At 36.7% G+C, this 12,213-nt stretch overlaps 1 protein-coding gene across 1 annotated transcript; it reads right to left on the reverse strand.

The window, feature by feature from the left end:
* Window positions 1–2,510: 2,510 nt before the first annotated feature.
* pfdn4 (prefoldin subunit 4) lies at window positions 2,511–11,225 on the reverse strand. Its single transcript, XM_037771948.1, has 4 exons — window positions 11,119–11,225; window positions 7,536–7,643; window positions 5,504–5,644; window positions 2,511–2,871 (listed from the first exon to the last, which is right to left on the reverse strand). Exons 1-4 carry the CDS (start codon window positions 11,146–11,148, stop codon window positions 2,740–2,742), a joined length of 411 nt encoding a protein of 136 aa, XP_037627876.1. The 5' UTR covers window positions 11,149–11,225; the 3' UTR covers window positions 2,511–2,739.
* Between the last annotated feature and the right edge of the window lie 988 nt (window positions 11,226–12,213).

The following is a 12,213-nucleotide window of genomic DNA, read 5'->3' on the forward strand; positions in this document are numbered from 1 at the left end:
TACTGTACATTCAATAAATATTCTTATTCATTTTTTATTTAGACCATGCTGGCATTTATATTTAACACTTAATAGATCCCACTTCTCAGCATTTTCTATTTAGTTATTTGCACTGTGGTTATTTGTTATAAATTGCACATCTTAATGCAAATATTTGTGCATATTTCATATCATTCGTATTTTTTATTTTAGTACTTACTTATATTTCTATACATATATTGTGTTTATATATTTAGTATTATGTACATAAATTGTTTCTATTTTTCTTATATTTCTATTTGTTTATATAAAAAGCAACTGTAACGCCCCACTTTTCCCTCAGGGATCAATAAAGTATTTCTGATTCTGATTTATTTTCCTTCAAATTAACATATTTTACATCTCAAAGAGGACGGTGAATGTTTGATTCAATGAATCGTCAGATTCTGGCAGCCATACTTAACAAATGAGTGATACCGGCAGCTTCAGCGGAAATCATACCAATTTAAAAGCTGTCAAGGCATTCTGAAAGTTCACTCAAAAACTGCACCGTTGATGAATATCAACATCTGTGTCATTAGGCAGGAAGCAGGGGAGTGAGAGGACAGATAGAAATGAACAGATAAAGAGAAAGAGCGAGAGAGAGGGAGAGAGCGAGAGAGAGAAAGAGGGAGAGAGAGAGAGAGGGGACAGAGAGAGAGAGACAGAGAGAGAGAGAGTAAACAAGGCCATCGGGGAAATAAGTCCAGTCATTTCCATGTGTGCTCCTCTGAGCCGGGGTTTAACAAGCTGTGCATAAAGACAAGGCTGTGTGGGTGGAGTTCCTCTTAATCATAGCTATGAATGTTCAGCAGGAAACCTACCGGGAGGAGAAACTTGTTAATTGAGATCTTGATCCTCCAGAGGAGTCTGCCACAACTTCAAGCTCCCCGATTCTTTTTTTTCAGATATTTTATTAGCACATGCAGGCCACACTTGAGGGCACAATTTAATGAGGTCTGTGCATTGTTGTTATTTGTGGGAGCCGCCAACCATCCTGCATATATCGAGAATTAACTGAAAAAAAATGAGGCAGAGATTCAGACAACAAATTCTATTTTTGTAGTTGTGAGAAGTACTTTAAGGGCACTTATGCCTTATTTTGATTTAATGTATTGAGATTCTGTATTGCTGAAACAGTAAATATGCGAATATAATATACAGTTTTCTGACACATTCAATAATATTCCACACATAGAACACCAGATGTGGAAATGATTTGCATATTCCAAGATTTTGACTCTCTTTCATTTCTGTATCAGATACAGGAGGTCTTGTTTATGAAATAATAAGGCCCATTATATTGAAACACACTTAAAGTTTAGGCCCTGAAGCTTATTTAATGACCCAAACTACTTGAAATCTGTATAGTGTTACCTTCTCTCTCCTTGTGTCTTTTCTAGCATTTGCATTGCACACCTGTTAACCACAATTCACACATAAATGTTTAAATCAGTAGTTCTCAACAAGATCATTTCTGGGGGTCACCAGATGGTTGTGGGGAAAAAAAAAAAAAAAAAACATTTAAAATTCCCCTGTGTGTTTATAAGAGTCAAAGTGTGCCAGCACATGAGTTTCTGACGGGGAATTTCCGGCGAGTCGGGGGAGCGAAAAAGTCCCCGAACGCACCAAAAATCCACGGTGAAACATAAATGATTCTTTCAGGTGATTAAACACTAAAGAAAACATACTTATTAATATTATTAATTCATGTAAATGCTACACACAGTTCCTTTAAGTTAAAGAGGTGAATACTTCTTCCACCACTAGTTAAATCAATGTAGTGATATATTGATTGTCTATTCTGAGCAGATTAAAACAAAAAAAGCTTAGTTATCAGTTTGAATTAAATCTGACGACAACTACACTCACCGTTGCCCCTCTAGAAAGATTTTACACCATAACTATAAGTCTCCATCTCACCCACATTTGGTCAAAAGGGTTATTTCAGACAGTTCAGTGGATTTCATGGCTAGGCTTCGTATCTTTCATTTTACAGACACACACAGTTTGTGCTGAATCATGTCTAAACAAACATTATGGCCACAGATTAAGAAGAGTTACCACAATCTAATAAATGTTGGAAGCACGTTAGCTCGGTTTGGTCACTGATTGAAGATTAATTGTCTCTGAATATTTCAGCTTTTAATTTTATGCAGTTCTTAAAACACAACATGTAGATCAGTAACAGAGGGTACTAATTTAATCAACCTAACTTGACTTAACGTGGCAACAACCACACAATTCTGAATAAAGGTCAAGCAGAGTGAATGCTTTTAAGGATTTTAGTCATTGGTGCAGAGACAATATCATTTAGTTAATTTCGTCCTACCTTTAGGGTAGTCAAACATAAAGTGAGTTCACAAATGAAACAAGTTCAGAATGTTAAATTTGCCAGAAGTTAAAATACTACACAGTCATTTTGTTTCTCAGTTTTACTTTTTTCCACAGTGTAAAAAGAACATGAACATTAAATAAGGGACCAATTCAAATATGTTAGAAATGATGTGCATTTATTTTATTTTCAAATCTTTACTTTTGTTGTCCTTGTGAATTTGTTTGACAAAGCTAAACTGAAGAATCATACAACATGGGTGCAAACAAAAAATGTTCATGCCGAGTCCTACTTGATGTTTTGTTTGGCAAACGCTCTGAGGATCGGATACGAGAGCTGCATGAAAAAGTCCGTGTCGGGGCAGCTGTCAAAGTCCATTTCACGGCTCAGCTTTCATCAGCCTCCAGGTTAATGTTGTTACCGAACTTGGCATAGAGCTGGACCTTCAGATCCCCCAATACTTGCTGTATCGCTGACACTCGTTCCTCCAGGCCTTTGACCTCCTGCTCCAGTGTTTCCTGATTACAGAACATAAACTCCAATTACACGACAACCACTCCAATTTACCCACATAAGGCAAGCAGCAACAGACATTTCCATAAATTGTTTTTTAATAAATTACCAGTTGATTCAATAAAAACACTGATGGCAGGAGGAGAAAATGGGATGAGGAAAGAAACAACGTGAAATGACTATGTACACAAATGTGCACTACATTATAATCAGCAGATATTACGAGTTGAAAAGTGAGCTGTTCTCAACACATTAGTCATTCAGTGTGTGTAGCAAGATGCTCCACATCAATCACTACAGGCCTGCGCAGTGTGCTTTGTTGTGCGATGAAGCAGCTGCAGATACAAGGACAAACAGGACGATTCTGGATGTGACAGAGGGGAGGACAAGGTCTATTCTGAGGGTCAATGCCTGCCCTCTCTATGGTTTAGCAGCACTGATACAGCCCAGGCCTTCCAATGCTCTGGGACAATTATCACCGCTCATATACTTAAAAGGTGTAGTTTTACATTTTGTGAACTATGCTATTCGCTTTCTTGCCAAGAGTTAGAGTAGAAGATCAATAACACTCATGTCAGGAGTCTTGTTCTCGTCTCAGTGAAGGAAAATTGCTAAAAAAAAAGCTGCATTTGTGACACAGTACAAGCATATGTATTGACCCATATATAAAATATATTGGGGTGGAACGGTATGTGTATTCGAACTGTTTAGTACAGGACGTTCGGTTTGGTCTGCGACATCCTTTCGGTACGCGCTATGACACAAACAGCTGTGTATGTTGACTACTCACATACGTAGAACAGAAATACTGGAGCGCAAGTTTTACCAGGAAAGTTTTTGGCAGCGTACCTGTTGTTGTCAACTCAGCTGTAGCTAGTTGTTTAGCCCGATTAGCCGGGTAATCAAGCTCAATGCACAACGCTTTGCGTCAAACTGTATGGCGACACCGTTAAACTGATGTCGGGTATATCTGTGGACATATTTCAATCATTTAATTATGACGGCATCACCCGAATGTGTCGATTAGCGAAGCGAAACAAAAACAGACTGGACGGCTAGTCGTTCTCTCCACAGCGTTCAGGCAGCCTCTCACTGCAGATTCAGACTGTACTAAAGTAACTAATGCTATAGGAGTGTTTATCGCTGCGTATACAACCACACTCGATCATAGATGACACAGAATAAAAGCATATGGTCAAAGTGTTTTCAGCACTGCTACAGTGTGCCTTCACCTGTGCATTTTACTCAGTCTGTTGTGTCTGCCTTGAAACGAGCATAAGCTGCACAAATGCAATTGTGTTTTTCATTTTGGCTACAAGTTGTTTACAACTGCAAAATCCACTACATATTTGGAAATGATGTCACGCGTTTATATTCAACACATTGTGGCGGTATTTCCTGCGGGAGTATGTCCCAAATACCTGCTTTCAAACTGCATCACAGACAAACACACTGTCAGATTCACAGATTATTCTCTGTGTGTTTGTGATTTACAGCAGCTCAACAGCAAATATAAATGAGAGAGCATTGAGCCGTGAAAAAAAGTAATCATCAACAACACTAACAAACCGTGCGCACAAAGAGAGAGTTTACAAACGGTTTTATGCGCACTTTAACTATTTTATTTCCAACTTTGCACACTTGACTTTTGGACCACTATGACAGCTCTCTCCATGAAAGCACAAGTAATTAAAAAATAATAATAAATGTATATGGTGCGTGAACTGGCACATGAACCTCTATTTTATTATTTTTGTTGTAACTGTGACTCTTCTGAACAAACTGTCAATGGAATCAAGTTCTCCATCCCTCAAACGGCGTGTGACAGGCAAAAAGATTCTGTTGTGAGAACATTAGATGAATACTTATTAATAACACTTCGGCTTCACTTACCTTGAGACATGACGTAAGATTTTGTTGGTTGTTTTACAACCTCCTAGACTTTGTTATAATGTTTCTGAATAGCAGAATAGCTGATCTAACCCCAGTCTAATGGGGGCAATCATAGAGGTCTTCAGAAATGTTAGCAAATCCCATTTTTTTTAAAAACAGGAAGCTCTGAGGATAGTCTCTATGTTTCACTGATACAATCAAGTTTTACTGGCTTTACTTTTCTGAGAGGCAGGCATTTATGCAAAATAAAAGCATGTAGTCTGGCTCTTTTTTTAATCCAACTGGGTTATGAAAAGTACCTTCTTTATGCTTTAATTGTTTTTTTTATTAATTATTGTAAAAAAACAAATTAGTTCATATAAAAGGCTGCTAAACTACTTGCCACAAAGCAATGCTTCATTTTTTCTTTTGCTATTTTCATGATGAAGAAAATATTAATAACAAACCACACAAAGTTCCCTGGCCAGGACGGGACAGAGTACAGTTTCTGATCTGCCATTTTAAATAAGAGGAGTTAATATTTCTTAATAAAGGAAAAAAAAATGAGTGAACTGATTTTAGAGTTGCCGTATTTACTGTAGTACTGTCATTTTTCTAGAGGCAAATTGCTCATCAAATGACTTTCTAGATCTATTATATGTTAAATTCTCCCCCAGTCCTTTAACTTGATGTCTTTGGCTTAATGAGGTCCTTTTACTGATGATTACAAGTCTGAAGAGTATGAACAGGTATTAAGACACCTACCTTTGCAACTTCCAGCATCTCTTGTGTTTCTTCCTGGGTGTGGCTGACAAAGACGTCGCCAATTTGATACGGGATCAATAGCGAGTCGTCGTCTAACATCATCAGGTCGTCGCCGGCATCCTGCAAGTTCTGCAGCGATTTCTGCAGGGAGACATTAGCATAATTTGGGCTGTTAACAAATTAGTATCACTAATTTAGCAGACCACACTTAACTGTAACCCATCCAAACAAATTAAGCTTCAGTGGATTAATGTTGATTCAACTTCACGGACGTTTTCAAAGGCTGTACTCTGTGGCTCTGATGAGTTGTACCATATTAAACTGAAGAGATGTAGACTAACTATTAGAAACACCTCTCAGTATACCACATTAAAATCAACAGCACCACAAACTACCGCTTCCAAATTGACCATTAAGTTTATTCAACAGCTCCTTAAAAAGGAGACTATGCAGGATTTTCCTAAAAACAATGCAAGACTCATACAAAAATAATGACCCACTAGAAGTGTGTGGCGGTGTCTGTATCTGCACAGACCCTGCCCTCTACCTGTATTTTATTTTGCTGTGCAAGCATGCATTCAACAAGAAGCTACAAAAATGGCAGACACGGCTCCAAAAAAAAACACAAATAAAGCGAGGTGAAACGCCAAGTGGACAAAGCTCGTTCCAAAACTAGAGAGAATCTGGGGTTGGCTCTCTCTTTCGCTGCTGTATGAGATGCTGCAGGTGGTACACTGGGCTGTGTTCTGGCAACCGTGGTCAGAGGATATGCGCTTCTGAGGCCTGTACTACGAAGCAGAGTTTGAGGTTAGCGAGGTAACTTCAGATAACCGGTTAACCCTGGGTTTTCAGTCCTACGACGATGGTTCACTTCTTACCGGGGTAGGTTGCCATGGTAACTTACACTGAACACCAAACCTGCAGATTATGTTCCAGATAAGAGATCAACTCATATAAGAGCACCGCCTATTGACCATTTAAAGCTTGGCGCGCAGATCGTAAAATACTATTACCCAAAGACGAAGAAGTTACAGTCATAATCAAGGCTAAAAACAACACAGTTTAAACTGACAAATGCAGAAAGCAAAACTGTCATATGAAAGTAAGCCTGCTTACAGCTTTGAATAATATTTATATATATTCATTTTTAATTTGCTCCCAAGTCTGTTTCATACCGCCGGAGTCTGGGACACAGTTGAAAGAAGATTAAATTGACACACAGGCTATATTTGTCTCTAAGGGGTTAATGAAGTAACTTCTGTTCTCCTATTCTGATCTATAACCATTATATTAATTTAACTGAATGCATGAAGTAATTACAGTCGGATCTACTTGTGCTCTAAATGGGTCAGTGATACTATAAGTGTTAATTTACGCGTTCACACAGTTTTTCTTTTGCTAGCTGGCCTTCCTGCATTTGGCAGCTTCAACTGTGTTACTTTTAGTCTGGATTATGACTGTAACTTCTTCATATTTGTCTAATAGTTGCTCTTTATTTGTAACATATGCCGCTTTGTTGACAGTAGACTTGTCCAAGTTTGTAATTGGCCATAAACTGCAAACATCGCCCGTTTTATGTGAACCCGCTCATAGCCAGATTGAGAAGCCCTGGGTTGATTTACCGAGTTGATAACCAATGTCATAGGGCCGCTTAGAAGGATCTCGTTTGTTATGGTTAGTTAAGCCAGATAACAAGAAGATACCCTGGGTATGTGGGCCAACTTTGAATGTTGTGTTTTCAAACACTGAGCGACAATTCCTGCATAGTATCCCTTTAAAATAATTCAAAAGCATTCCAGTCCTCATGAAAACAGAACTGTTGCAATAGACTGCATTCGTTTTAATACATTTGCATCTGAGTGTAGTACATTATCTTATGTCAGTCAGTTTAGAGACACAGTACCAGGTTGGAACACAATATTATTCCCTAACCCCATGATAGTTCAACTTATTTCTAAATATGACTTTTGTAAACTTATTTGACCACAGAGTGAACCCTGAGCGTGTGATATTCACAACACACGGTGCTTACTTTCTTTGCCTCTATTTCATTTTTCAGCTCCGTCATGCGACTCGTGTTCCTGGCGAACTTATTGATCTTCTGTTGGTCTTCAAAAGTGACATTCACATCTTCAACCGCCTGCAAACAAGAGGAAAATGGGGTTAAAGCTGTGGCTAAATTCAGAAGTGGAAAATATCTCAGTATATTTACTCAAGTATTGTATTTAACAAATGTGGTAGAAATATACAATAATAAATGGGTAATGTTCCTGTGCTTTCAGGGGAGCCAGTGAGGTTGGACACACCTCCCTGAGCATTGGGTTGAGTAATTAAGTGCTGGGCTCATTAAATACAAGGGGTGTGCTTATACCGATACCCGTTTGTTACAACATGTTATGTATATCTGTAAACATACAGACATTTTCTCTATAGTGTATACAGCCGTTGTTGAGACTGTCATGACTGCAGGAGGATGGATGTGGCTGGTGCAGCGGAAGGATACTCTATATGGACATTTAAAAATTCATCTTTTACGGACTTTGACCGGACAATTAACAGTGGTGTGGTTGTCATCTGACAGATTTACTTTAACATGTCATGTTAATGCTATTATTCTGATTTACCTTTGTTTATTTTGCTATTGTCTATTGTCTATTTGCTTTTATTTATCTTTTAATATCGGCCAATCATCACCTATTCTTTTTAATTATCTATGTATTGTGTTGTTTAGGGATTATGTTGTTGGATTTTCTATGATGTTGTTTTGTGTCGGTAAAAACTTGAAATTCAATTAACATTAAGTCATAAAAAGTATTGCACTTAAGTACAGTTTTGAGGTAATGTACTTTACTTGAGTACTCCCATTTTCTGCTACTTGATACTTCTACTCCACTACAATTCAGAGGGGAATATTGTACTTCTCTTACTCCACTACATTATTTATTTAAAAACTTTAGTTACTTTGCAAATTCTGATTAATAATACAAAATATAATGAATTATGCTGTATTATTATGCAATAAGGGGTAAATACACGTTAGCAGTGTATAGTTAAAATTAGTCCCACTATTAACAGCTGCAACGTTAAAGTGATGTACACATAAATGCGTCAATAATTATAATTCAATAATATCATATACATAATTCTGAACTATGCATAATGGACACATTGCACTTTGTATACAGTGCACTTTCATAGACTAAGCTACTGGAGTTAACCTGCACTATATTCATTTTTAACAGTCTCTTCTGCACTATATTCAATTTTTTTAATAGTCGTGTATCACAGCTGTTACCCTGCACTATATTCAGTTTTAACAGTTTTCTTCATCTCCTTGTATTTTTATATCTGGTATATTTCTTTGTACTTTGCACTACTAACTTTTTTTTTACTGCCTTTTTACTAACATGTTTTTGCACTATGGAACTGTGATGCTGGAAACTTGAAATATCCCTCGAGATCAATAAAGTATCTATCTATCTATCTATCTATCTATCTACATATCTATCTATCTATCTATCTATTTATCTACATATCTATCTATCTATCTATCTATCTATTTATCTACATATCTATCTATCTATCTGTCTATCTACATATCTATCTATCTATCTATCTATCTATCTATCTATCTATCTACATATCTATCCATCTATCTATCTATCTGTCTACCTATCTATCTATATATCTATCTATCTACATATCCATCTATCTATCTATCTATCTATCTATTTATCTACATATCTATCTATCCATATGTCTATCTGTCTACCTACCTACCTATCTATCTATCTATCTGTCTATCTATCTATCTATCTGTCTACCTATCTATGTACATATCTATCTATCTATCTATATGTCTACCTATCTATGTACATATCTATCTATCTTTCTATCTGTCTACCTATCTATGTACATATCTATCTATCTATCTATCTGTCTACCTATCTATGTACATATCTATCTATCTTTCTATCTGTCTACCTATCTATGTACATATCTATCTATCTATCTATCTGTCTACCTATCTATGTACATATCTATCTATCTTTCTATCTGTCTACCTATCTATCTACATATCTATCTATCTATCTGTCTACCTATCTATCTACATATCTATCTATCTATCTGTCTACCTATCTATGTACATATCTATCTATCTATCTATCTGTCTATCTATCTATCTATCTGTCTACCTATCTATCTATCTATCTATCTATCTATCTATCTATCTATGTACATATCTATCTATCTATCTATCTGTCTACCTATCTATGTACATATCTATCTATCTATCTATCTATCTATCTATCTATCTATCTACATATCTATCCATCTATCTATCTGTCTACCTATCTATGTACATATCTATCTATCTATCTATCTATCTATCTACATATCTATCTATCTATCTATCTATGTACATATCTATCTATCTATCTATCTGTCTACCTATCTATGTACATATCTATCTATCTATCTATCTATCTATCTATCTATCTATCTACATATCTATCCATCTATCTATCTGTCTACCTATCTACATATCTATCTATCTATCTATCTGTCTACCTACATATCTATCTATCTATCTATCTGTCTACCTATCTACATATCTATCTATCTATCTGTCTACCTATCTATGTACATATCTATCTATCTATCTATCTACATATCTATCCATCTATCTATCTGTCTACCTATTTACATATCTATCTATCTATCTATCTATCTATCTATCTGTCTACCTACATATCTATCTATCTATCTATCTATCTATCTATCTACATATCTATCTATCTATCTATCTATCTATCTACATATCCACCTATCCATATATTTAGGCTGCTTGTAGTAGGGTACTTTAAGTAGATTTTGATGCTAATACTTCTGCACTTTTACTTACAAATATGAATGCAGGACTTACTTCTTGTAACAGAGTATTTCTACACTATGGTATTGCTACTCAACCTCTGAGTACTTCTCTCCCACCACTGGTTCACATTCACCAGTCAAACCCTGCTGGCTCACGAGCATGAGTAGGACTGTTTAGGTTAGCTTGCTAGCAACCGTTAGCTAGCAAGCATAGACAATAGCTGCTTGAGTAGCGTCCTGTCGCCGTTGCCAACTATCACAGCCCTCGTTTAACTGGTTATCCTCATTATTATCATTATGCTGGTGAATCCTCAGGGCTCTCAGTTAAGTTAACACAGGATAAATCTATCTAGCATGCTAGCTAACGTTAGCTAAAGCCAAGGCCTATGGAAAGGAGGTTGAGGCACGCATCATCAACGCGTCACGTCTCCGGGGGTATTGCACATGCGCAGTAAAACACGACTGCAGCTTGAGCTACACTGCTCATGCGTAGTACCCCATATAACAAGACCCGTGTCCCATCCTCCTTCCATAGGCCTTGGCTACCACTTACAGGCTACTATCGTTAACATAAGCTACACGAGGGCGTGACCGTGGTTTATTCTAAATATCTCTGGCACCAGCAATTGTGTATTTCTCCCCCCACATGCACTTCTACTGCTTTATTTGAATGTCCAAAAGAGACTGCAAAGGAGTGTCTCGGATATATAAAACACAGTTTATTTTAATGTAATACTTACTACAGGTCCCTTCATGGTGGTTGCTGCCATGTCGGCTTCCTCGACTGCACAGTGACGGTGCTGCTCAACACAACAATACAGCTCTACCACCACCTACTGGACTGGAGTGTTGGGCAGGAAAAAAATAATAATAATAAATTAGTAAAAAACAAAAAAAATACAATAAAAAATAATAATTATGAATAATAACAATAATAATAATAATAATTAAATTTTCTCCATTATTCCTGTTGCCCTTAAGTCATTAATTAGAAGATTGTGTACTTTCTTAAATGTCTTTCCTAGCAGATTCCCCATTGTAATATTTCCATCATCTACTCCACTTGTCCTACCATTTTACCACTTCTATTATTATTGTTATGTTTTGTGATGTTCTGTTTTACCATATTTGTTTTACTCTATCTGCTTTTATTGTCTGATGTTCTGTTTAAACAGTTACCATATCTTTTACTTTATTTATCTGCTTTTATTGTCTTGTGAAGCACTTTGTAACATCTGTTTTGAGAAGGGCTATATAAATACATTTATTATAATTATTATTATTATTGTTATTACTCATGATAGCAATTCCCTTCTTTCTTTGTCATATTTGTTGCACTCTATAAGAACATGCTTGACAGTTTCTAGTTTATTACAGTGCGTGTATAGTCCAGTTGGGTGCTTGCCTATTCTATGGAGTGTTTGGTTTAATCCTGTATGTCCTATTTTCAGACGGGTAATGACCATCTCTTCCCTTGGGCGGGGCGGAAACCCTACAGCATGACAGGCAAGATGACAGGAAAATTATTATTTTTGTCAGTTTTGTCCATTTAACAGCATATTTTTTTTGATGCCCCTCGATCGCACACCTGCTTAAAAAATAATAATGTATAATGTGGAATATAATGTGGAATCAAACTGAAAATCATGGCATTTTATTTACAGCTTATTACACTCACCAAAGGTCAAAGGTCAAAGGTCAACTTTATTATCCCACAAGGGGAAATTCATGTGGTCATATACACCTCTCATAAAAACAACATATAAAAAAAACCTCACACACTTCCCAGGACCCTGCGCACAGCGCAGTCCCATGCAAACTCCCCCCCTCCAGCA

This window comes from Sebastes umbrosus, chromosome 6 (genome assembly GCF_015220745.1).
Source record: "Sebastes umbrosus isolate fSebUmb1 chromosome 6, fSebUmb1.pri, whole genome shotgun sequence".
NCBI classification, from domain to species: domain Eukaryota; kingdom Metazoa; phylum Chordata; class Actinopteri; order Perciformes; family Sebastidae; genus Sebastes; species Sebastes umbrosus.

Excerpts from the sequence above, each read along its gene's own strand:
- pfdn4 (XM_037771948.1), bottom strand. The coding sequence starts at position 11,148 with ATGGCAGCAACCACCATGAAGGGACCTGTA. Across the intron at positions 5,645-7,535 it reads ATGAAATAGAGGCAAAGAAA|AAATCGCTGCAGAACTTGCA; the intron begins GTAAGCACCGTG and ends GTCTCCCTGCAG. Across the intron at positions 2,872-5,503 it reads AGATGCTGGAAGTTGCAAAG|GAAACACTGGAGCAGGAGGT; the intron begins GTAGGTGTCTTA and ends TTCTGTAATCAG.